This window comes from Protopterus annectens, chromosome 8.part0, assembly GCF_019279795.1.
Source record: "Protopterus annectens isolate FY-2018-M chromosome 8.part0, PAN1.0, whole genome shotgun sequence".
Classification (NCBI taxonomy): domain Eukaryota; kingdom Metazoa; phylum Chordata; order Ceratodontiformes; family Protopteridae; genus Protopterus; species Protopterus annectens.
The window spans coordinates 1,640,852,909-1,640,877,414 of NC_056741.1; the positions used below are offsets into that span (position 1 = coordinate 1,640,852,909).

Genomic DNA, 24,506 nt, shown 5'->3' on the forward strand with positions numbered 1-24,506 from the left:
TCCACCCGACGTCATAGCTGCTGTGGTATAAAGGCATCAGCCGACGCCATTTTCCTCAGTGTTCCTTGCCCCAGATGCCAGGTGCCCTCTAGGAAGGCTAAATTTGGATAAATGCAAATAATTCCAAACAGTAGAGAGCAAAAAAAAAATATATATATATATATATATATATATATATATATATATATATATATATATACATATATACAAAAACAAATACACCATAATAATTTCCCCCAGCTAGCTAAAAGAGGGGTAAGTACCCTAGGAATACCACAGAGGGGAAGGAGGGTGGGTAATTCTGACTGCAGATGCATACCTATCGGACATCTACATTTATGGTAGGTACAAAACTGTACTATGTCCTTCAAGGATGCATCTGCAGTCCTAACATATGGGTAGAATGCCATAGCCAAACTGGGGGCAGAGGCACTAAGATAAAGATGGTGTAGTCAAAATCCCTTGCAACACAGCAGTTGCAAAACCTGCTCGGGATCTGGAGTATAAAGGAAGGTTATAATGCTTGGCAAATGTATGCACGGAGCTCCAAATAGCAGCTTCTAAAATGTCTTTGGTAGCCACTCCTCGTAGGAAAGCTGTAGTGGTGGCTGTAGCTCTTGTGGAATGAGGTCTGATATTTTCAGGAGTTGTCTTTCCATGAAAAGAGTAGCAAAATCGTATGCAATTTCCTATCCATTTTGAGATTGTCTGTTTTGAAATTGCTTTTCCTTGCATTCCTGTTGCATATACTACCAAAAGTTGGTCAGTTTTTCTGTTGGTCTTAGTTCTGTCCAGGTAGTAGCGTAATTGCCTGTGCACATCCAAGGTATGTAGCAGTCTTTCCCCCCTGTTTTGTGGGTTGGGGAAGAATGTAGGTAAATGATTTGCTTGGTTCAATGATACTCTGGAGACCACTTTTGGCATAAAGGTAGGGTTGGTCCTCAGAGACACTCTATCCTGATGGAAGATAAGGAAGGGCTGTACTGCCATTAATGCCTGTAATTCAGATACCCTTCTTGCTGAAGTAATTGCTAGCAGGAAAGCAGTTTTCCAAGACAAGAACTGTAAATCTGCTGTTGCTGCCGGTTCAAAAGGGGGAAGTGTTAGCTTTTACAGCACAAAGTTGAGATCCCATGTAGGTAAAGGTGGTTTCCTTGGAAGCTTTACGTTTTTGATTCCTCTCAAGAACTGTCTGAGTAGAAGATGAGAGAAGACAGGAGGATCCATGTTGTATTCTGCTGAGATTGCTGATGCATGGATCTTAATGGAAGAGTAGGACAGGCCATTGTGGAACAGTTCTGCTAAGTATTCCAGGATATGTGCTATGTTTGCCAGTGAGACATTTTCCCCCTTTGCTGCACTCCACATGAGGTATCTTTTCCATTTGGCTGAATAAGTTTTTCTTGTGGAGGGTCTGCGAGCCTCCAGGATAATGTACTTAACCCTCTGAGATAAATCTGGGTTATTTTGTCTTATGCAATATTCCAAGCAGCTAGCTGCAGTGTTTTCAAGTTTGGATGTAGGATCTTGTAGTTGTTCTGTGTTAGGAGTAAGGGACATAGAGGTAGAGGCCAAGTGTGTGTCCGAGACATGCTTCTCAGCAGCGGGTACCAATGTTGCCTCGGCCAGTCTGGAGCGATCAGGATTACCCTTGGCTGATCCTCTTTGATCTTCAGTAGGACTTTGTACATCAAAGGAAGAGGTGGGAATGCATATGCTGTCAGGTTTTTCCAGCTGAAGGAAAGGGAGTCCACCCTCCAAGCAAGTGGGTGGTATGCTCTTGTGCAGAATTTCTTCAATTGGTGGTTGTGTGGGGAGGCGAACAGGTCTATCTCTGGTAGTCCCCATTTCTTTGTTATGGTTTTGAAGATATCTGGATGCATCATCCATTTGTGAGCATCCGTGGTAGTTCTGCTTAAGGTCTCTGCCAGTGAATTTTCTTTTCCTGGTACAAATCTGGCCTGGAGTTGAATGTTGAGATTCAGGGCCACATTCCACAGGTCCATTGCCATCCGGCATAGAGGATATGAGTGTGTACCTCCCTGTTTGTTGATGTACCACATAACTGTGGTATTGTCTGTCGTTATCAGCAAGTGACCTTGTTGAAGGAATGGTCAGAATGCTTGGATTGCATGTTTCACTGCCAGCATCTCCTTTAGATTTATGTGTAGATTCAGCTGGTCTTGGGTCCATAGGCCTTGTATGCACTTGTCCACCATGTGTGTCCCCCAGCCTAGGTCTGAGGCGTCCGTGGTGATAGTCTGGATTGGATGAGGTTTGTGGAAAGGCAGTCCTCTGTTCAACCGACAGGCCTGAGCCCACCACAGGAATTCTTGCTTCAGGCATGGAATTATTGGAATCTGGGCTTCTAGACTGTGCTTGTGTTGCGACCATACATTCCTTAGGTACCATTGCAACTTTCTCATATGTAGTCTGGCATGCGGAATCAATATTATGCAGGATGCCATGTAATCCAGGGCTTGCAGGACTTTCCTTGCAGTAAGCTGAGTTTGTGTTGTCAATGTCATGAAATATACTGGGAGTTGCTTTTGTTTTTCTTCTGTGAGAAAAGCCATCTGAGTTGATGTATCCAGTTCTGCACCCAAGAATGTTATCCTTTGGGATGGTACTAGTCTTGATTTTTGCATGTTGACTGTGTATCCCAAGGCTTGCAACAATTGTATGACCTTTTCCAAATCTTTTATTAATTTTGCCTTGTTGTCCGCTTGTATTAGGCAGTCGTCCAGGTATGGGTAAATTTGAATTCCCTGAAGCCTGCAATGAGCAATTACTGATGCCAGGCATTTCGTGAATACTCTGGGCGCAGAAGATAAGCCAAAGGGCAATGCTGAGAATTGATAATGCTCTGATCCTGCAAGAAATCTGAGGTGTCTTCTGCAATCTGGTCGTATAGGGACATGCAGGTATGCCTCCTTGAGATCTAGAGTCACCAGCCAAGACTCCTTGCCCAGCATGGGAAGAAGTTGCTGGAGGGTCAGCATTTTGAATTTTGGAACAATGAGGTATGTGTTCAGAGCGGACAAGTCGAGAATAGGTCTCCATTGATTTTCTTTTCTTGGTACAAGGAAAAGTCTGGAGTAAAATCCTTGGCCTTGTTCCATAGGTAACTTTTCTATAGCTCTCATCCTTAGTAAGTTGTTGATTTGTCTTAGAGCATCTGTTTTTTGGCTTGGTGGTAGGTTTGGCATTCCTCTCTTTTTTGGTAGAGTGTGGAAGTGAAACCTGTAGCCTTTGTCTATTGTTTGTAAAGTCCATTTGTCTCCTGTAATGTAGTGCCAGTTGTGGGAGAATAAAGCTAGTTTTCCGCCCAAGGGTGCTTCCAGTTGTTCCCTGGTAGGCGGAATCAGAGCCAAGTCATTGTGTCTGTCCAGTGGAAGTGGTTGTAGTTGAATCTGTGGCAGTACTTCTCTGACTGGTAGGTTGCCACTGACGTCCCCTGTAGGCACCCCTGGATTGCCCTCTGCCTCTTGGGCGTCTATTTCTGCCTCTCTGTGCTCTAGAGGTGTCTGGAAAAGACCAATTCTTCGAAGGCCAATTTCTGCTAAACCTCGGAGGTTGGACCTGTAAGAAATCCTTGACTGTTTGGACAGATTTAGCTTTTTCCTCCACCTTCTTTAGAACCTCCTGTGCAGGGGAGCCAAACAAACTTTGTTTCTCCATAGGGGCATCTAGGAGTTTTGACTTAACATGATCTGGTAAGGATTGTTCTTTTAACCAAGCATGCCTTCGAATCACTGTTCCAGTCATAGCTGATCTAAAGGAAGCCTCCAGTGCATCATAGCCACATTTTAAAAAATGGTTACTGACCTGCTGAGAGTTATGTACCAATTCCTGAAGGGACTTGCGGTCTATAGGTTCAGGGGAGGACAGTTTTTTATTTAGCTGGTCTAACAAAAATTCCTGGTACTGAATCATGTGGAATTGACAGTTTAAGGCCCTGGCCGAAAGAGTAGCAGAAGTATAAACCTAGATTCCCTTTCAGAGGGGAGAGGATTTTTGGCAGAGGCAGCTGCCACAGCCTTAGGGCCCTGTGAAATGGTATCAGGATCTGCCACAGGAGCCTTATACAAATGGTAGTGTGTGTCCGGGACCCTGTAATATCTGTCAGGCTTGGCAGGGGCCGGAGGAAGAGAATCAGGGGCAGTACAGGCATCATTATATGCGTCATCAACAACTGTTAGTACTGGAGGAATGGCTAAAGGCCTATGCTGTGGTAAGTGTAAAAAAGTCCTTAGCCTTTTCCTTGAATCTGAAAAATCCTGGCCCTGCCATTGAAAGTGTTCCCTCATAGCATGTAAGGTTTCCCCAAAAGAAAATTCTTCAGGAGAAGAAGCAGAAGGAATGGAATCTTCTGCATCAGAATCCTCATAAGGAGAATATGGGCCTTCCTGAGGGTCTGAGACATCTGAGTCATCAGAGGAATTGTCAGTGGAAACAGGTTCCGGGGGTTCAGTCCTAGGCCTCTTCTCTGGAGGGGATTGAGAGGCCCTGTCTGGGTGAGGTTGGGATCCCCTGATCAAAGAAATGAGATCCTCAGCCTGGCTGAGCATTTGAGAACTAGAGGTAGGCCCGTGAGAGGGTATTTTAGCAGGTAAGGCCTTAGAAGATTTAGCTGCTTTAGCCCTGGCAAAAGCCTTGATAGACATGGATGCAGGGGGTCTAGCAGCCCCAGGTGCAGGGGTAGATATGTCTAAAGGAATAGTATCTGATAAATCCTGGGTGCTTGCTTCTGTAGGAACAATTTCTGAAGCAGATTCAACCATGCTCTGTGAAGCCTCGGCTACCGGAGGCCTGTTTTCGGCCGAAGGAAGAACCGAGGACTCTGTTTCAGCCGAAACCGAGACACTCGTGGTTGGCCTAATCGTGGTTTCAGCCGAAACCGCGGACCGCGAGTGTCGGTCCTTTTCCTTGCGTTTTTTAACTAACTGTGCTGTCGGAGTCTCCGACGGCATTTTGTAAGCAAAAGCGGGACCAAAAAACTCTTCTGCAAACTCCGACCGACGTCTAAGCGTCCGTCGGTTGAAAGAAGCACAGGCTAAACAAGCTGATACGTCGTGGTCCGGGCCTAAACAAGGAAGGCAGTAAGAGTGGAAATCCTTATGAGGTATTTGTTTCCCACAAGTTAAACAATTATTTACTTTGTCTGACATCGGCTGAGGCAAGAAAGAGTCCCCAACGGGGTACTTAGCTTTTTAGAAGTCTTAGGTAGTAGAAATCTCTGGATCTGACCGACCAGCACTTGCGAACAGCTTCTGCTTCGGGCACCGCGCGGCAAGAAAGACGGAGGAAAATGGCGTCGGCTGATGCCTTTATACCACAGCAGCTATGACGTCGGGTGGAGTGCGACATCAGCCGAGGCCAGACCCAGACTTTGGAATCCGGCCGACCGAAGGGCTGCCTGAGGCAGGACAACCCATATGTTAGGACTGCAGATGCATCCTTGAAGGACATCATCAATGTTCATTCATTTCGGCGTTTGCTGTTATTCACAGCTTCAAAGAGCGTTCGCTCATATGAGCATTTCCTGTTTTGACCTGCAAACATGATCACGTATGGAACTCCCTTCAGATACATATGCTAACACAAGCATCCCAAGGGTTGGTGTTCAGGCAAAAGTGCCAGCCCTCTTTATATTCCTAGAGGAAAGTTAAAATTAATTTTAATTAGTTAGTTTAATTAATTAAAACTATTTCTAAACAGATCAAATTGGTCTTACAGGTTACATAAACTGCCAAAAGGACAATCATTATGGTATGAGAAATTTTTAATAGAAAAATAGTGCTTTTAATAAAGATATGCAAGTTGATAATATTAAAGGAGAGAATATCAAAACTACAATGCATAAAAAAAAAAAAAAAAAACAAAACTTGTGTTCCAAAAATGAACTCATTACCAATATCCTTTTGTCTGTAAAATTAAGTAGAGTACAAGTGGCCAACCATGCTAGGCTCTGAATACAACAAAAGGCAAAAATTGCAAACAAAACCAAGAACTATCTACTCAAAGTTTTGAGAGAAAACCTAGAAGCATTGTCTTTGCCAAATGAAAAGTAGAGCTGACAATATTAATGTGAAAGACAAAACGAGTTTAATAAAACTGCACTGCCGGGTTGCAATGTGCAAAGAAATGAAGCCTTGAGTATAACCCATTCAACCCAGTGTTTTTAACGGTTCAGGCACTGAAAAACCCAGAAGGTGTGTCATATAGTAGCTTGCCCATATAAGTGAAAAGGTAAAGAGAATTCTGCAGGCTATATTTCAACCAGTCGATGTCGGCAGGAGGCATTTGTGGGTGGGTGTGCAGTGACGTTCATGACGCCCACATAGACTATCCAGGTTAGGTTTCTCATCTTATCTAAAAATTCCACACCCCAAGCATCTAAAAATGACAGTGGACTTGACAGTCAACTTAAATGCAGAGCCTGTAACTTCACAGTTTCCGTGGAGGAGGGGTCACCCATCACAAGGTTTATGGGCTAGGACAAGTGTTAGTGGCAAAGAGGTGTTAATACTTAAGTACTCTCAGGGGTCTTATGTGCTTCCATACTCTCAAGTCTTGCAACTCTGCAAATTATCAGCAATTAGGGATACTGCCAAACAAGAGAGCATACCCAGCTACAGAAAATTTAAAATTTCATGACACGAAACTACATCACTGCATATTCAATGTAGTAAATTTGGCGAGCTTAGTCCTGCTAGCTAGCCATCCATTAATGCGAAAACATATAGAATAAGAAATATGCTTACTAACCTGCAGATGTCTTCCCATGTCTCCAATATTTTTCCATAGTTAAGTTTTGGTGAACAACCTGCAACCTTTGCGAGAATCATCCATGCAGCAGGTGAATGCTCCGACTCAGTGTGTGAAATCAAGTTGTTTATAAAGGTAGCAGAGAACTTATCTTGTTTGGCCCATATATAAAATGCTTTGGTTAAATAACGACTGCAGAAAAAAAAAATATGAAATTACATTGTAGCAACAATATTTTTCATCTCCCTAACCAATAATAGTTTAGCAGAGTTTACATCTACAGTAAACAGGTGATGGAACTACTGCAGCGCAGTGCATATAATTGCACCCTGCAATTTCAGGTCTTACCAATAAAGCATCAGGTTAGAAATAACAAATGTATGGCTGCAGAAAAGGAGTATAAAACATACAGATGAAAAGCTTTGTTATAGCTGCATTACATTTCTTTTTTTATATGTTATCCTTTCTTTATAACATGGGTAAAGTTATGACTTCTACCATCCCACTTATAGTTCTACTCTTATTTATCCCTTATTTTTTATTGAGGTATGAAAACCAAACACTATTGGGAATTCTCTTCCCCAAGGGTCACACATGTAATCACACAAATCTTCCCCCTAATCTGATTTCTCCCTCTTACTACCCCGCTACAACTCTAGGCTTTAAAAGTGTGCATCTCACCCAATGTTACCCTAAAGTAACCACTACAAAACTTGGTCTAAAGATACTATGCAAACTCCTAAGACTCTTAGACCATCTGAAAAAATGCATTACTAAAGATGGTGACATGCACCCTAACCCAGGCCCAACACTAACCTAGACTCTGTCACCCCAAAATTAGCTCAAAGATATACTAGCTCCCTCCTCATCTTCCATCTTAATCTAAGAAGTATAAATAACAAGGTTCATAATTTACATGCCATGTTAGCCACACATCTCCCAGACATTATGTGTTTATCTGAAACATGGCTCAAACCAACCACAAAGGATGAAGAGATTCTCCCACCTGGGTATAATATTTTAAGGGTTGATCGGATAAAAAAAGGGGTGGTGGAATAGCTGTAATGTTTAGAAGTACATTGAATATCATTATGAATCCATTACAACCTCCCAAGGTCTCTAATATAGAACTAATTGCCCTAAAGATATGCCTAAACATCCAAAAAAGTATCAATCTTATTGTAGTTTACATCCCACCTGGGAAGAACTTAGAAACCTTGGAGCTAGCTCTAAGTTGGTTAGCCACGAACTACCCTCAAGAAACCATTGTACTAGGGGACTTTAATATTGACTGGTCCCATTGCTCTGCTCAGACGAATCCCCTGCCCATTACCTTACATGGTTTCTCCCAAAATATTATATCTCCAACAAGAATTGGAAATGCTCAACAAAAAGAGAGCACCAATGACTGGATTCTTACTAATAAAGACACACATAAATATACCACTGGGACCCTCCCCAATGACCTCAGTGACCACCTTGTCACTTTCATAATAAAACATAAATTTACATGTACAAACCTTCCCATATATAGACTTGTTAGAAATAAGAAGAAATTTGTCCCAGCACAATTCCTAGCAGAACTTAAATCCTGTAACTGGTCCATGCTAAAAACTCTACCCCTAGATGAGAGTGTGACATACTTTAATGGCACATTCCTAAACATACTGGACTCTCATGCACCAAACCGACTAATCAGATCTAAGGAACGGATAGCACCTTGGCTAACTAGAGAAACTAAATCAAAAATTAAACTTAGAGACCAGGCCTGGGATAAATGGCGAGCTACTAAAGCACCTCTAGATCGCATCAAATTTCAGCAGCTTAGAAATTCTACGAAAACAGACATTACCCGGGATAAAAAGAACTATTTCTGTCACCTCCAGGATAAACACCAGAATAACCCAAAGAAGTTCTGGGCAGGTTTTAATAACCTCCTCCATTTTGGGAAATCAACTACCCCTACCCCTGAGAAACTTATTGGTAAAGATCCTGAAGAAGTAGCCAATACTTTTAACTCTTTTTTTCACCGAGACCATCCAGTCCCTAGCCAGCCAGCTAACTACTTCTTCCTCCTCCTTAACTAATGCTACTGGCAAATCTCTACCCTCCTTTAACTTACAACCAACATCCACCTCCTACATTAGAACCCTATTGAAGAAACAAACCATCCACCCTATCGGCTGATCGTCTCCCAGCGGAATACCTACAAATAGCATCAGATGTTATAGCCTATCCCATCTCAATCTTGATTAACAGAACTATAACACAGGCCACCATCCTCCTCCATTTGGAAAATATCATATGTCATCCCACTTCATAAGGGTGGCTCCTCCATGGAAACATCGAACTATAGACCTATAGCAATATTGTCTCCATTAGCAAAAATTATGGAAAGGTGTGTTCACAAGCAACTCCTTCACTATCTCACCCTAAACAATCTTTTGTCCAAAACTCAACATGGTTTTCGACCCCATCATAGTACAACCACTGCCCTCCTTTCCTTTGTTGACTCAGTCAATAACAACCGTAATAACAAACTAATAACTTCCGCTCTCTTTCTTGACTTGTCAAAAGCCTTCGACATGGTCAATCACTAGCTATTGCTCCACACCCTTCAAACCCTACACCTCGATAACCCAGCCCTAAGATGGTTTAATGCTTACCTTTCTGGTAGGCAACAAGCAGTCCAGTGGCAAAACAAGCTATCTCACCTGCTACCTAACACCATAGGAGTTCCCCAGGGCTCTATACTTGGTCCCCTTCTTTTCTCCGTATTCATAAATGATCTTCACTCAGTCATCCCCAAGGCCACCTGCATTCAATATGCAGACGACTCTACCCTGATCTGCTCTGATGTTTCTCTCCATGATCTCCAAGTAGTCACCCAACACTGCTTTGCTGCAGTTGAAAAATGGTTCACCGAATGGAAACTCATCCTAAACCCAACAAAAACTAAGTTACTACTATTTTTCCCCACCTTAGCTACTCGTCTAGGGCAACCCCCTCCACTTTCTAATAATAGGACCTTCTACGTTCAATCCATTAATGGCACCATCATTGAGCCTGTCACCAACACCAAACTACTAGGTGTTACTATTGACCACAAGCTTAAATTTGATATGCACATTAGTCAAACCATAAAGTCAGTAAATAAGAAACTCGGTTCTATGTACAGAATTAAGAACTTTCTAACCCCTAATGCCAAACTAACCATTGCACGTACGCACCTCCTCTCCACCCTATTGTATGCCACTCCGGTACTTTCTTTCCTCAATAAAAGAGAGGTTAATAAACTCTCTGTTGCCTATAACCATATTGCCAAATTTGTAACAGGAGCACCTTATCGTACTCACCACTGCCTTAACCTAAGGAAACTTGACTGGTTAGAACTGCCTAATTTTCTCAAACTTAACCAACTCACTGAAGCATTTAAAATAATTAAGGAACCAGATAAAACCCCCTCACTGAATAAACTTCTGACTCCCTACTCCAATCTCAACTGCCCTTGATCTTCAAATAGTGTACTGGTACTAACCACTAAATCTAATAATTCGGGTGGTGATGCTCTTTATGCCAATTCCATAGGAAAGCTCTGGAATTCCCTTCCTAATAACCTAAGACTTATTACCTCACTTAGCCAATTCAAAAATAATCTTAAAGAATTCTTTAAGTCACAATGGCTATGCCCATGTGCTAATCCAGACTAATCCTAAAAGTCTCATACCACCCACATACTAATAACTAAGGGCTTCTCTCTCTTCTCTTCGTTAAGTTTCCTACAATTGTAACTCCTCTGATCACCAAGCCTTTATCTCTGCTCGTTCATAGGATTCTAGCTCCTCTTGGCCTGGCTGCACCTCATAAGGGCTAGGGTCTTATTGTGGGATAAGTTACATCCTTCTCCTCTCAGTTTATAATCTTAACCTCTCTGTTGCTAAATGTATCCATACTACTGTAACTTACACATCATGTTAATGTGAATTTATCTGTATGTAAATGTATGTGTTCTTTTTATTGTGTTAATGTGAATTTATCTGTATGTAAATTTATGTGTTGTTTTTATTGTGGAGCTTTTCTCCCCGGGCCTCTGCTGAAAATGGACATGTATCCAGTTGGACTAACCCGGTCAACAAATGTAAAATAAAATAAAATAAATAAATACATTTTTTTCTTTTCTTTTTTCTTTTTTAAAGAAAACTCTGAAGTACCACCTGTTTGACTTACACTGACTAAGCTATCAAAATGATTCAAAAGACATTCAAAACACTAACACTAACTGCAACAGAAAAGAAAGTTTAGTTCTTCTGTAGTGCCAATTTGGATTAAAATGTTTTTGCATGATTTCTGTAAATTCTCTTGACACAATGTTTCCTGGTCTCTTGCAATCCAGTGCTTCCAGTCCCAGTCTAAGGTTAGCCCATTCCACACAGGGTTTCTCCACTTCTAGCAAAACTCATGCTTAACTGGATACATGAAGCAGCAGCTTACGTGACTCAATGGCAGGCACTCCTACAACAGAGATCTAATACACTTGAGTTAAGGGAATGCAAAGCATCTCCTCCAGTCATGTGGAAGGGTTCCACAATGAAGGCTTTTTGTCTGAGCCTAAAACTCAAGAATTCTTACCTGTCCATCCCTGAAATACATCATTCTTATGAAGAACAGTATGTCTCGTCTATGTTAGAAAGATCCTCTAACAGATAAACATTATGATGTTTTCTTCTCTCAAAGTCCCTTAAGCTACTGAAGGAAGCATCGTCTTCTCTAGAAAAGCACTCACCTTGCACTGGCAAGACTTTTAATCAAACACCTGAACAAAGTAATAAAGTTTATACTCATGACAATAAGAAAATACAGTTGTGTACACTTACCATAAATGTAGATGTTCGAGTGTATTCACTGTCATTACATTTGGGTAATCTGCTGGCAGGTTGCCCTCAGTTGGCCTGAATAACAAAGTCTTGGGTCCTGCATCGGTTGCTGTCTCCTCTTCCATGATGTCAGATCGTCAGGGGTATAAAACATGCAGCCGTCACCATTTTAATCAGTTTTTCTTGCGCCAGATGTCAGGTGCCCCCCCCCCCAAATGGGGAGCAAAAATATATATGTATATAACTATAAATATATAAATGCACTGTAGAAAACAAAATTTACCTTCAACTAAAAGCAAATACACCACAAAGGCTTTTGAGTACAGTGAAGGAAAGAAAAGGTATAGAAAGGGGGCTGGCGGGTGGGTAATCCGGACTGCAACAGTGAATACACTCGAACATCTACATTTATGGTAATTGTACACAACTGTACTATGTTCTTTGTGTTTCACTGTTGCAGTCATTACATTTGGATAGCATCTCAAAGCTATGGATGGAAGGACGGAACTAAACAGCATTAGGGGCAACTATAAGGCCCTGTAGGACTGCAGTAGCAAAGCCTGCCCTGAATTTAGAAAAGAGAGGTAAATGGTAATGCTTTGTGAACGTATGGACTGAGCTCCAAGTAGCAGCTTCTAGAATGTCTCTGGTAGGGGCCCTCGGAGAAAAGCTGCTGAAGTAGAGACAGCCCTGGTGGAATGGAATCTGATCCCCTTGGGCACAGGTTTACCATGGTGCAAGTAGCAAAAACAAATGCAACGGTTTATCCATTTAGAAATAGTCTGCTTCGATATAGCCTTCCCCTCTGATCCTGCAGCAAATGCCACCAGTAGTTGCTCAGACTTTCTTAGATTTTGTCCTGTTTAAGTAGAATCTTAGTTGTCTGTGTACATCCAGTGAATGCAGAATCCGCTCCCCCTTGTTCTGCAGATTTGGGAAGAAAGTCAGCAGGTGAATAGTCTGGTTAAGAGCCACCTTAATCAAAAAAGAAGGATTGGTCCTGAGGGCAACCCTGTCCGGATAGAAAATAATGAAATGCTCCACTGCCATGAGAGCCTGTAGTTCTGAAACCCTTCTAGCTGAAATGACTGCCAAAAGAAAAGCTGTCTTCCAAGAAAGAAATTTTATATCCGCAGTAGCTGCTGGTTCAAAAGGAGGTAGGGTGAGTTTTTCCAGCACAAAATTGAGGTCCCATGCAGGAGTTGGCGCTCTCCTGCGAGGCCTTAAATTTTTGGCCCCTCTGAGGTACTGTTTTAGCAGGGGATGTGAAAGGAGGGGAGGCTCTGTGTTGTAATGAGCAGAGATGGAAGAGGCATGGATTTTTATAGAAGAAAAAGATAGGCCCTTGTGAAGCATCTCAGTTAAGTATTGCAAAACCGGAGGAATATTGGGCTTTGCCGTGTCTATTCCTTGTGCTTGGTTCCAAGCACAGAATCTCTTCCATTTGTCGGCATAAGATTTTCCAGTACTAGGCCTTCCAGCCTCCAAAATGACATTCATCACAGGTTTACTGAGAGAAGTGGTTGGCAAAATTAGTTGATGATCCATGCTGCAAGTTTGGAGCTGAGTGTGCAGAATTTGATAGTTCTGCTGAGACAATAAATTGGTGAGGTGTTTGAGGCAAGTACCACGGAGGAAGGTGTGACATATTCCTTAGAAGCGGGTACAGGTCTTGGTGAGGCCAGTCCGGAGCAATCAGAATCATTTTTAGTTTTTCCTGTCTGACTTTTAGTAAGACCTTGAAGAGTAGAGGCAGAGGGGGAAAGGCATATACTGATATTTTTTTTTTCAAGCTGAAGGATAGAGCATCCACTTTCCATGCTTTTTTGTGATGAGTTCTTGTGCAGAATTTGTCCAACTGATAGTTTTGGGGAGAAGTAAATAGATCTATGTCTGGGCTCCCCCATTTTTGTGTTAACATGCTGAAGATTTTTGGATCCAGTTTCCATTCGTGCGGGTCCATAAGATTTCTGCTTAGGTCGTCTGCCAGAGTATTTTGTTTCCTGGCAGGAACTGAGCTTGAAGACGTATTTGTTAAGTCAAGGCTGGGTTCCACAAGGCCAAGGCTAGTCTGCAAAGAGGGTAGGAGTGGGTACCCCCCTGCTTGTTTATGTACCACATAACTGTGGTGTTGTCCGTCTTTATCAGTAGTTGTCCTGGATGAAGGAAGTCCTTGAAGGCTGTCAGAGCTTTCTGAACAGCTAGCTTTTCTTTCTGGTTGATACGTAGATGCATTTGGTTTGGGCTCCATTTGCCCTTAATGCATCTCCCTGCCAGATGGGCCCCCCAAGCATAGTCTGATGCATCTGTAGTTAGGGTTTCGGTGGCAGGGGGTAGAATAAATGAGAGCCCCTTGTTTTGGTAGCATGTCTCTGTCCACCAAAGAAACTCCTGTTGCAGGCAGGGAATGAGAGGAATCATTGTTTCTAGGCTGTGACAATGCTGACTCCATAAGCTTTTTAGATACCACTGAAGTTTCCTCATATGCAGTCTCGCATATGGAATTAGTAGAATGCAAGGTGCCATGAACCCCTAAGCCTGCAGAATTTGTCTTGCAGATAGCTGGGTTTTTGTTACCATTTGTTTGAAGTATGTTGTCAATTGAATTTGTTTGTCTGGCATGAGGTAAGCCATCTGGGCAGTTGTATTCAAGCTTGCACCCAGGAATGTAATTAATTTGAGAGGGTACCAGTTGTGATTTCTTTTCGTTTATGGTGTACACTAGGCATGCTAGAAGCCTTTTTATAAACGCCAGATGTTGAAGAGTGTCTCATTCAGGCAGAGGACAAGGACAATCATCTAGATAAGGATAAATTTGAATGTTTTTTTGTCTGCAAAATGCAATTACTGGTGCCAGGCACTTTGTAAAGACCCTGGACGCAGTAGATAAGCCAAGGGGCAGTGCAGAGAATTGGTAATGCAAAAAGCCTGCTTTGAAGCAGAGGTATCTTCTGCAAGATTCCCTTATGGAGATATGTAGGTATGCCTCTTAAGTCTAGAGTTACCAACCAGGCATTCTTGCCGAGCATAAGCAGTAGCTGTTGCAAAGTCAGCATTTTAAATTTTGGAATGTCCAGGAAAGTGGTTAGAATTGATAAGTCCAGAATTGGATGCCATGATTTGTCTTTTCTGGGTACGAGGAAAAGCCCTGAAGAAAATCCTTGTCCTTTTTCCTTTTCTGGTACTGGTTGAATAGCCCCCATATCCATGAGGGACATGACTTGTTTCTGGGCCTCTGCCCACTGGTTTGGTGGCAGATCTGGCCATCCGTTTGAAATTGGCAACGTGTGAAAATGAAATCTGTACCCCTGGGATACTATGTTTAATACCCACTTGTCCGGGGTAATTAAATGCCAATTTTGAGCATGAAGCGTTAGTTTTCCCCCCAAGGGGGCTGCCAAAAGATAAGTGCTTGGAGATGGCATGGGGAAAGTCATTGAGACTGCTTACTGTAGGGTTGTGCTTTACCACCTCCAGATTTGGAGGTGGAGGCACCCCATTGCTTTGACCTGTAAGATCCCTGTGATTGATATCTGGAGCCTTTGGAGCACCTGGGTTTGCCCTGAGTGGCTCTGTTGGACACAGGAAAGGACCAATTCTTAGTAGGCCAGTGCCTACTTAACCTGGGTGGCTGCACTTGCAAGAAATCTTTTACAGTTTGCATAGATTTAGCTTCGTCTTCCATTTTCTTTAAAACCTCTTCTGCCTTATTACCAAACAAACTGTCATGCTGTAAAGGGGCATCCAACAATTTAGCTTTAACATGATCAGGCAGATTTTGCTCCTTGAGCCAGGCATGCCTTCTTATCACAGATCCAGTTACAGTGGCCCTGCAAGAGGCCTCCAGGGAATCAGAGCCACATTGCAACGTATGCTTTCCAACCTGTTCTGCTGAATGCAATAAATCCTGTAACTCTATTTTTCACACAATCAGAAATCAACATCATTTTCTGTTTAAGTAAGCCCATAACATGCTGTTGATATTTAAGCATATGAAACTGGCAGTTTAAAAACCCGATTGCCAAGGTAGCAGACGTATAAACCTTCTTTCCCCATCTATCCAGCACCCTGGAATCTCTATCAGAAGGGGTAGGACTTTTGGCTGTAGAAGCCTTAACACCCTTGGGACCCTGAGAAATAGTCTCAGGATCAGCACCAGGATTTTTGAAAAGAAAGTTGTGGGAGTCAGGAACCCTGTAATATCTGTTCGGCTTACTAGGAGCTGGAGGCAGGGAATCAGGAGCCATGCTTGATTCCGAAAACACATCATCAACCATGTCTAATACAGGAGGTATTGCCAAAGGCCTATGCTGAGGAAGAAGAAAATCCCTAAGCCTACTTTTTGATTCTGAGAAGTCCTGACTCTCCCAGTGAAAATGTTCCCTTAAAGTATGCAAAGTCTCTCCAAAAGAGTAATCCTCAGGAGGAGAAGCAGAAGGGATGGATTCCTCTGCATCAGAGTCCTCATAAGGTGGAATAGAAAATTCCTAATCAGAAGAGAAATTAGAAGAAATGGAAACCTGATCTGAAGATTCATAATCAGTGCCTTACCGAGGCCTCTTAGCCAGGGGGGGGGGGGGAATGTTGGGAACCCCTGATCAAGGTAATTAAATTCTCAGCCATTTTGATTACTTGTTTTTTAGGCATAGGGGCCTAAGCACGTGGCTCATGTGTCAGTTTTTTTAGACATAGAAGTTGGTTTTGGCCTTGTTTTAGACGATGGCATCGGTTTAATATACAAATGTTGAGGCCTGAAAACACCCTCAGAAGCCGGTGCCTGCTCAGCGGCTCTGGAACCATCCAAGGGAGAGACATCCGCGGGTTCAATACTTGCAGAATCTCGCGGCATACCAGGCTCTGAATGGGTGTCAGTAGAGGCCTGCAACTCAAACGTAGCAGGTATCAGGGGCTGCAAAAGCGCCTCACTGAGTACCGGCGAACCAGCGACTGGCTTAGGAGAAGCTTCGTCGTCGGTTTTGGACCTCAATTGTTTGTCTCTGTCTTTTTCCTTGCATTTTTTGTGAACTCTGGTAGTTGGATTGCTAACAGACGACATTTCAGGGTAGTTAAATCTCTAACAAAAATATTTAGAAGCAAAAATATACAGACGCTTAATAGTTCTTTGGTTAAATTTAGCACAAAAGCGACAGCAAGGCACGTTGTGATCAGGGCCTAGGCAAGGAATACGGTACAAATGAAAATCCTTATGAGGTATTTGCTTACCACAAGTAATGCAATTCTTAACTTTTACTGACATTGATAAGGAGCAAGAAAAAGTTTCCCCAACGGTGCACTTAGCTTTGGTTTGAAGACTTTGGTTCTGAAACTCGAAAACGAAAATTTCAGGAGTCGGCTGACCGGCACTTGTGAACTGCTTCTGCTTCGGACACCGCGCGGCAAGAAAGCCTGATTAAAATGGTGTCAGTTGCATGTTTTATACCCCTGACGACATGGAAGAGCTGACAGCAACCAACGCAGGACCCAAGACTTTGTTATTCAGCCAGACTGAGGGCAACCTGCCAGCAGATTACCCAAATGTACTGACTGCAACAATGAAACACGAAAAACATCTGCTAAGGCAGAAAAAACACTGAATGTGAAAGCCCTTCAGCACAATCTACTGATCACATGCTCACTTGTAGATGATTAACCCTACAAATGGACATCAGTAGTTTCATGAAAATCTCCAAAGCACGGATAAATGATCAAAAAAGTCAAAATCAGCAAAGGATAAACTACACAAACAACAAATGAAGAGGACGTCACATGGGTGATTGCTGACAGATTGACCCAGTCACTCATGTTAGAAAACAGAAAACTACAAGGAATCCTCTCCTACTTACAATGTAGGTCCTACTGATGGCCTCACTGTGAATAAGAACAGCCCTGAGCAGGAAATTTCCACAAGCTCTGAGAATCAGGAGGAATATTTCATGTAGTCCTATGATGCAACTGCACACAATATGACTGATATAGTAGCAATGATTGTTATGATAAACATCTACACCCCCCCCCCAAACAAAAAACAGTAAGACGTAGGACATGGATTATGCAGAAAAAGAGGAATACCTCAAAGGGACATGACTAACAGCACAGCAATAAACAGGACACTCCCTCCATTGTGTGTCGCCTTCAGATGCCCAATCTTGATCCAGGCTCAGTGTCTGCCCTTCAACCCCTCCATGACAGAACCATTGAGGCACATCAATTAACAGGTCATGGCTTCAGAAACAGGGAAGTACTAGGAGTCTGCACATCTCCTATAGGTACTAGCAAATGGACTATGAAGCAATCTCAGAAAAAAAGAAAGGAAAGAATCAGACAAAAAGCACAAGCAGAGAGAGATTCAGTGATCAAGACACCCAAAAGACTAGCATACAGGCTAGTGGATTCAGGGGGAGCTTGGTCAATTTCTCAATCCTTAACAGAATGTACATACCCTTAAAGGGAAGTGATGGAAAGTGAAATGCAAATACCTTGATATTTCACAGAACTCATCCAGACCTTAGCCAAAAATACTGGGCTCAGCTTCAAAGGGATTAAAATATGGGAGGAACAGTCCCTAAAAACAAACGGGTATGCATAAGGAAGGAAGGACGGCAGCCAGCCTAGGCCGTGTGGAGCTTGGCCAACCCATGTACAAATAAACTAAGGACAAGTCCACTGGCTATCACCAGAAGAAAGGGCAACTTGCCATACAGCAAACCTCACCGTCTAGAATGAATGGGCCCCAGGACGAAACAATAAAATGGATTCTTCATCCAAACAAGGCTCTCTCAAAGGATTGCCCCAGGGAACAAAGGGGTTCCCCAGTGCACAACTTCTTACCTTAGTAACTCAATATAGTAAATCTCAACTATGAAGGCCCAAGAAGATATGGCACAGGGGAGACATAACTAGCTAAGGTCTCAGTGACCAACACTGGGAAGGCTCTTGTGACCAAGAAACTTAAAGGCCAAGCTAACCATCAGAAATCTGCTCTCTCCAACAGAAACAGACCAACTGAAATGAGCTCTCTCAAGGGAGACCACCTTCCAAGAACCACCCCTGCAACTCCAGAGATAAGCAGGATTCAAATAGAGTACTGTTTGGAGTATGCTCAAGGTGTTACAGGCAACAAATGAGCCTTAGTCTTAAGGGAAGGAAAGGAAGACTACCTCTCTCTCACAAGCAAAAACAGCAGCCTCCAACTAACAGTTTACAGGGTATGGCCCTCTCCCACAGCTCTGTTGAGGGGGAAAACTAAGGAGATGTACCTGAAAACTAAAGTGGTCAATGCACAAGCCCCCTTCTGTTAATCTGTTAAAGGTGGACTTTCCATTAGGGCTAAAGCAGAGAGTCACCCAACTATTCCCAAACCAGAGACACAAGGTTAACAGAGAGAATGCTCTTAGAATGTTAAAATATTCCGGACAGTCCAGGCTCCTGCCCCTGTACTTGCAAAGTTTGACCAGTCCAATTTTCATAGAGAGACTTTGCCAGTGAAACCTTTTCCAGTGTTTCAAAGGAAATTCTTGAGACAGAAAAATCAAAGCAGTTGACTAACAATAAACAGGAACTTGAACCAGTGTCTGGTGTTGGGAGATGAACAGGGAGATGACCAACAACTCTGAAATTACTGAATAAACAGACTACTATAAAACATGTTATGCAATTTGTGAAATATGGTTTTGCAAGAAAAAGTGACTGAAAAACACTGGACTTTGTTGACTTTGTCAAACTTACAGGTGGGGTTGTAAAGCCTGTACACCCGTTTATATAATTAATGTTTACAAGGACAATAAAATGGGGAAAACTAAATAAAAATTTTTGTTCTTATTAGTATCTGCATAAACATTTAATGATATAAACTGCATGTTATAAACAGTAAAACAGCTTTGTGTAGTGTGCAATCTGGGGTATTTTAAATGTGGTGGGAGTTTTCTCAGTGACTGTGTTAAAGATATTAAAGTAAACAAGTATTTTTACAGTTGTACGAAATATAGGTTTTACAGTATAACAGGAGAAAAAGGCTGGACAAAAGCAAGTTTAATGTTTATATGCTGTGATCTTGTGCTACTGGGTGGAGTGTAAAAGTGCACTGATTATATTTTATGAAAAATTAGAATATATTCTCATTTTATTTTACAAGGGTGAATGTCTAAATTACTATATTTGGCTTAAGCTGTAAACAGGCATTTTTGTAAGCATGTATGTATTCTTTAAAATAAGAAAATGATGAAAACCATGAAAATGCTAAGGTTCTTAAAACTGAAAAGATATTAATACTTGTTTATTTTCCACTGGCAAATGTTCAGTGGAGTTGATGTCTGCTGCAAAGGGTAGTTGTGCACCTTTTTTGAGTGAAATTTAAAAAGACCAATTGCCAAGTACATTTCCGTGGAGACAAGATGTCTGTAGTTAATCATAAGAAATCTGAGTATTCATTGCTGACAGAAATGCAAAATTTAAAGGTACGATGGCAAGGATAGCTATGAAGGGTATGAAGAATGGAAAGGCTGTTGGTCCAGATGACATACCTGTGAAAGCATGGAGGTGTTTAGGTGAAATGGCAGTGGAGTTTTAACTATATTATTTAATGAAATCTTGGAAAGTGAGAGGATGCCTGAGGAATGGAGAAAAAGTGTTTTGGCACCGATTTTTAAGAATAAGGGTGATGTGCAGAGCTGTAGCAACTACAGAGGGATTAAACTGATCAGTCACAGTATGAAGTTATGGAAAAGAGTAGTGGAAGCTAGGTTAAGAAGGGAGGTGATGATTAGTGATCAGCACTATGGTTTCATGCCAGGAAAGAGCACTACAGATGCAATGTTTGCTCAGAGTGTTGATGGAGAAGTACAGAGAAGGTCAGAAGGAGTTGCATTGTGACTTTGTGAACTTAGGGAAAGCATATGACAGGGTGCCTAGAGAGGAGTTGTGGTACTGTATGAGGAAGTAGGGAGTGTCAGAGAAGTATGTAAGAGTGGTAGAGGAAAGTACGAGGGTAGTGTGACAGCGGTGAGTTATGCAGTGGGAGTGACAAATGCGTTTAAGGTGGAGGTGGGATTACATCAAGGATCAGCTCTAAGCCCTTTCTTACTTGCAATGGTGATGGACAGGTTGACAGACAAGATCAGACAGGAGTCCCCGTGGACTATGATGTTTGCAGATGACATTGTGATCTGTAGTGAGAGTAGGGAACAGGTGGAGACGACCCTGGAGAGGTGGAAATATGCTCTAGAGAGAGGAGGAATGAAGGTCAGCAGGATTAAGACAGAATATATGTGTGTGAATGAGAGGGAGGATAGAAGAATGGTGAAGATGCAGGGAGTACAGGTGGCAAAGGTGGAGGGGTTTAAAATACTTGGGATCAACAGTTCAGAGTAATGGTGAGTGTGGAAGAGAGGTGAAAGAGAGAGTACAGGCAGGATGGAGTGGGTGGAGAAGAGTGCCAGGAGTGATTTGTGACAGACGAGTACCAGTAATAGTGAAAAGGAAGGTCTACAAGAGGGTAGTGAGACCAGCTATGTTATATGGGTTGGAGACAGTGGCATTGACAAAAAGGCAGGAGTCAGAGCTTGATGTGGCAGAGCTGAAGACATTAAGATTTGCACTGGGTGTGACGAGGATGGACAGGATTAGGAATAAGTATATTAGAGGGTCAGCCCAGGTTGGAAGGTTTGAAGACAAAACCAGAGAGGCAAGATTACGTTGGTTTGGACATGTGCTGAGGAGGAATGCAGAGTATATTGGGAAAAAGATGCTAAGGATGAAGCTGCCAGGTAACAGAAAAAGAGGAAGGCCTAAGATAAGTTTTATGGATGTGGTGAGAGAGGACATGCAGGTGGTTGGTGTGACAGAGCAAGATGCAGAGGACAGGAAGAAATGGAAACAGTTGATCCGCTGTGGCGACCCCCAACGGGAGCAGCCGAAAGAAGATGGCAAGCAGTTCAGTGAAAAAAATAAGTTTGAAATTATGGGAAGTGAATAAGAGATAATCTCCCTAGCACAATTAATACATTAATGCAATTAATAAAACAGTGTACAATTTAGTTTTATTTAAAGATAGTCGGCATGCTTTTTCTTAGGGCTAAAATTAAATGTTTCTGAAAGCATACAAGTTCTTTTTATGTATCTGGGAGGGGAAAAGAGAGAGAGAGAGAGAAAGGAAAACAGACAATAAGCAGTCTACTTGGGAGCACAGGCTGTAGTGTGGGTAACCTTAATTTTGAAGATACACAGTTTTTGTGTGCCTGTTCCAAGTTAATAGGGGATAGAGCATTTTGTATGTAGTTTTTTGTTTGCGGATATTCTTTAAAGTGAAGATAAGAAAGAACTATACAAAAGATCAATCTGCTGAACATTAGTATATACATGTAAAACAAAAGCTGGAAAAACACATTAAAAATATGTCATGTGTAATAGGTGGGAACAACAGCTTTTTTATCATGATGGCTATGCTGTCCCTATTATCCTGGAATGTGAATTGCCTTAAAGACATATAAAGAAAAGGCAATGAATTATATTAAGAAATGCAAAGTACAAATAGCAATGCTGCAGGATAGGCACTTGGAAAGAAATGAGCATGTGAATTTGACAAAGAGGATTTCAGAATGAATATTAGGCAAAATATCAAAGACAGAGAAAAATGGGAGCAATTAAACTAATTGCTAGAGGGGTTCCAACAATGATACAGGAGGAAAAAAGAAAAAATGGTAGATCTTTAGTAGTAAAAGGGAATTGCCAAGAGAGGAAGATTGCAATGACATGCATTTATAATCCACCAAAAACTGCTATTACAGAGCTTAATTAAAATTTAAGAGAAATAATCAGTTTTCAGCATGGAATATTATTTACAGGTGAAGACTGGAATTTTATTTGCAATAGCGAGGATGTATCAGGGAAACCTAAAAGGGACAATACATCAACACAGGGTTAATTTATGAAAATATTTGGTACAGAAGATGTGAATTCAGTATAAGGAACTCGCACAGAATTTACATATCTTTCTCCAAGGTACAATCATTTCTATCTTGTCTAGCCAAATTATATTAAGCATGAACGTGTGCATTTAAGTGAAAGCTTCAACACACATCTAATAACTATTTTTGATCATATACTAATAAAAACTAAGATAAAAATGCAGGGTAATGAAGTAAAAAATAAGACATTTTCGTTTTTCACCTACCTGTTAAAAAAGGGGAATTTAAGGAATGGTTAGTGGAAATTTGAGAATTATTAGGACAAATAGAAATATCTTCAAAAGATAGCCAATGACTGGGATGAATTATTTGTATCATACCATCCATGCACTACCATATTTAATATTTGTATCTTATACACCAAATGACATGTTTTGAACTTGTTTCCACAATCTTTTCACTTTTTTGTGCTTTAGAAAAATGTATCTTCTCCACCATCTCACAAGTATAGCATAATCATATTACTTTAAACATCACTGCCTCATTCACTGAAGTTAACACCCACCTCAACAAATAATCCTGATATGAGGACACATTTTTCAACATTTTCCTTCCATCACTTACAGCTTTCTTAACATCCATATTCAAATCTTTTTACTGCTCTTCAGAACAAAAGCGTATCATTTTTAATTCTATAATCTTCTCTTCTTTCCCATCTCTTGTAGGTCTTGTAGGTACTAGGCTATCTGCCCAAAGGCATTTATAAGCCTAGCCAGAATGTGTTGGCTTTTGCTGCCCCCTTAGATTAGTTCCCTGTACCTCTGTCCAGCAGAGCCACTGAAGTGAACCCAGAGGTAAACTTTCGGTTTCCCATCCACTCGTCAAGGTTTCTTTTGAAGAGTATTAGTGAGGAAGTCTGCCTAATGTAGATTGGGATCTTGTTCCAAAGCATGGGAAGTCTTTGGGACAGGAACGTATCCCTCCAGCACGTCCTATTTATTGTTGTGTTGAGGTTTAGTTCCCTAGAGCGTGTGGCTTGACGGGATAAGGTTTTCTTTAGGTGGAGCATGTCCATCAATTCTGGGTTGGATATGGCCTTGTATTTCAAGCAGAGATCACCTCTAAGTAGGCGGTATGCAACCGAGTACAGCTGGAGTTTCTTCAGTCGAGCTGCATAGGGCATCTGTTTGAGGCCAGTGGTTCTCTTGGTGAGGTACGTCTGTGGTCTTTCCAACTGTTGTAGGTGTCTAGTAAGGTACATCCCAAATGGGGCATTGTATTCTATGATGGGTCTCATGAGTAGAGGGGCATAATGACCTCTTTTGATCTGGATGCGAACCCTTTTGTGATTAGATGGGCCACATAGAAGGATTTTCTAACCACTTTGGCAATGTGATTATCAAAGGTGAGATTACCATCTACTTGGGTAGATATCCAATCCATATCCAATGTCTGTAATATTTAATTTTGATATTGATTTACTTCACTATTCAAATTTTTCACCACTTTAACCCCATAATTTTTTTTTTTACATTTGTTAACCGGGAAAGTTTGACTTGGAACAAACCAATTTTCACCGGAGACCTGGGGAGAAACGCTCCAGATGCATGTCTTTGTGATGTGGGAGGAAACTGGAGGAAACCCACACGAACGCAGGGAGGACATGCAGACTCCACACAGAAGGCACCCCAGCCGAGAATTGAACCGGAGAACCTGTTGCTGTGAGGCTACAACGCTACCGCTGCACCACTGCGCCGTCCATAAGAAATTTTATCTCCAAATTCTTCAGACTTATTCGATAATACATGTGCTAAACCTCCTTCCCTCTTTTTTTACATACTTCAAGAACAGATTAAGTGGTGCTAAATATATTATGGGGTCGATCAATCTCTCCCCACTCAACCTTTTGACTCTTAAAGCTGATCTAGTAGAAAGGCAAGTACTGTAAAGCCCACCATAT

General features: G+C 41.8%; 1 protein-coding gene across 1 annotated transcript in view; it reads right to left on the minus strand.

Annotated features, from left to right (window-relative positions):
• Nucleotides 1-24,506, minus strand: part of NCAPD3 (non-SMC condensin II complex subunit D3) — a gene marked incomplete in the record, with an annotated part of 2,635,837 nt that overhangs the window by 1,392,582 nt on the left and 1,218,749 nt on the right. Inside the window, 1 exon segment of the mRNA XM_044081165.1 lies at nt 6,772-6,963. Within this exon segment, the coding sequence (XP_043937100.1) occupies nt 6,772-6,963 (192 nt within the window).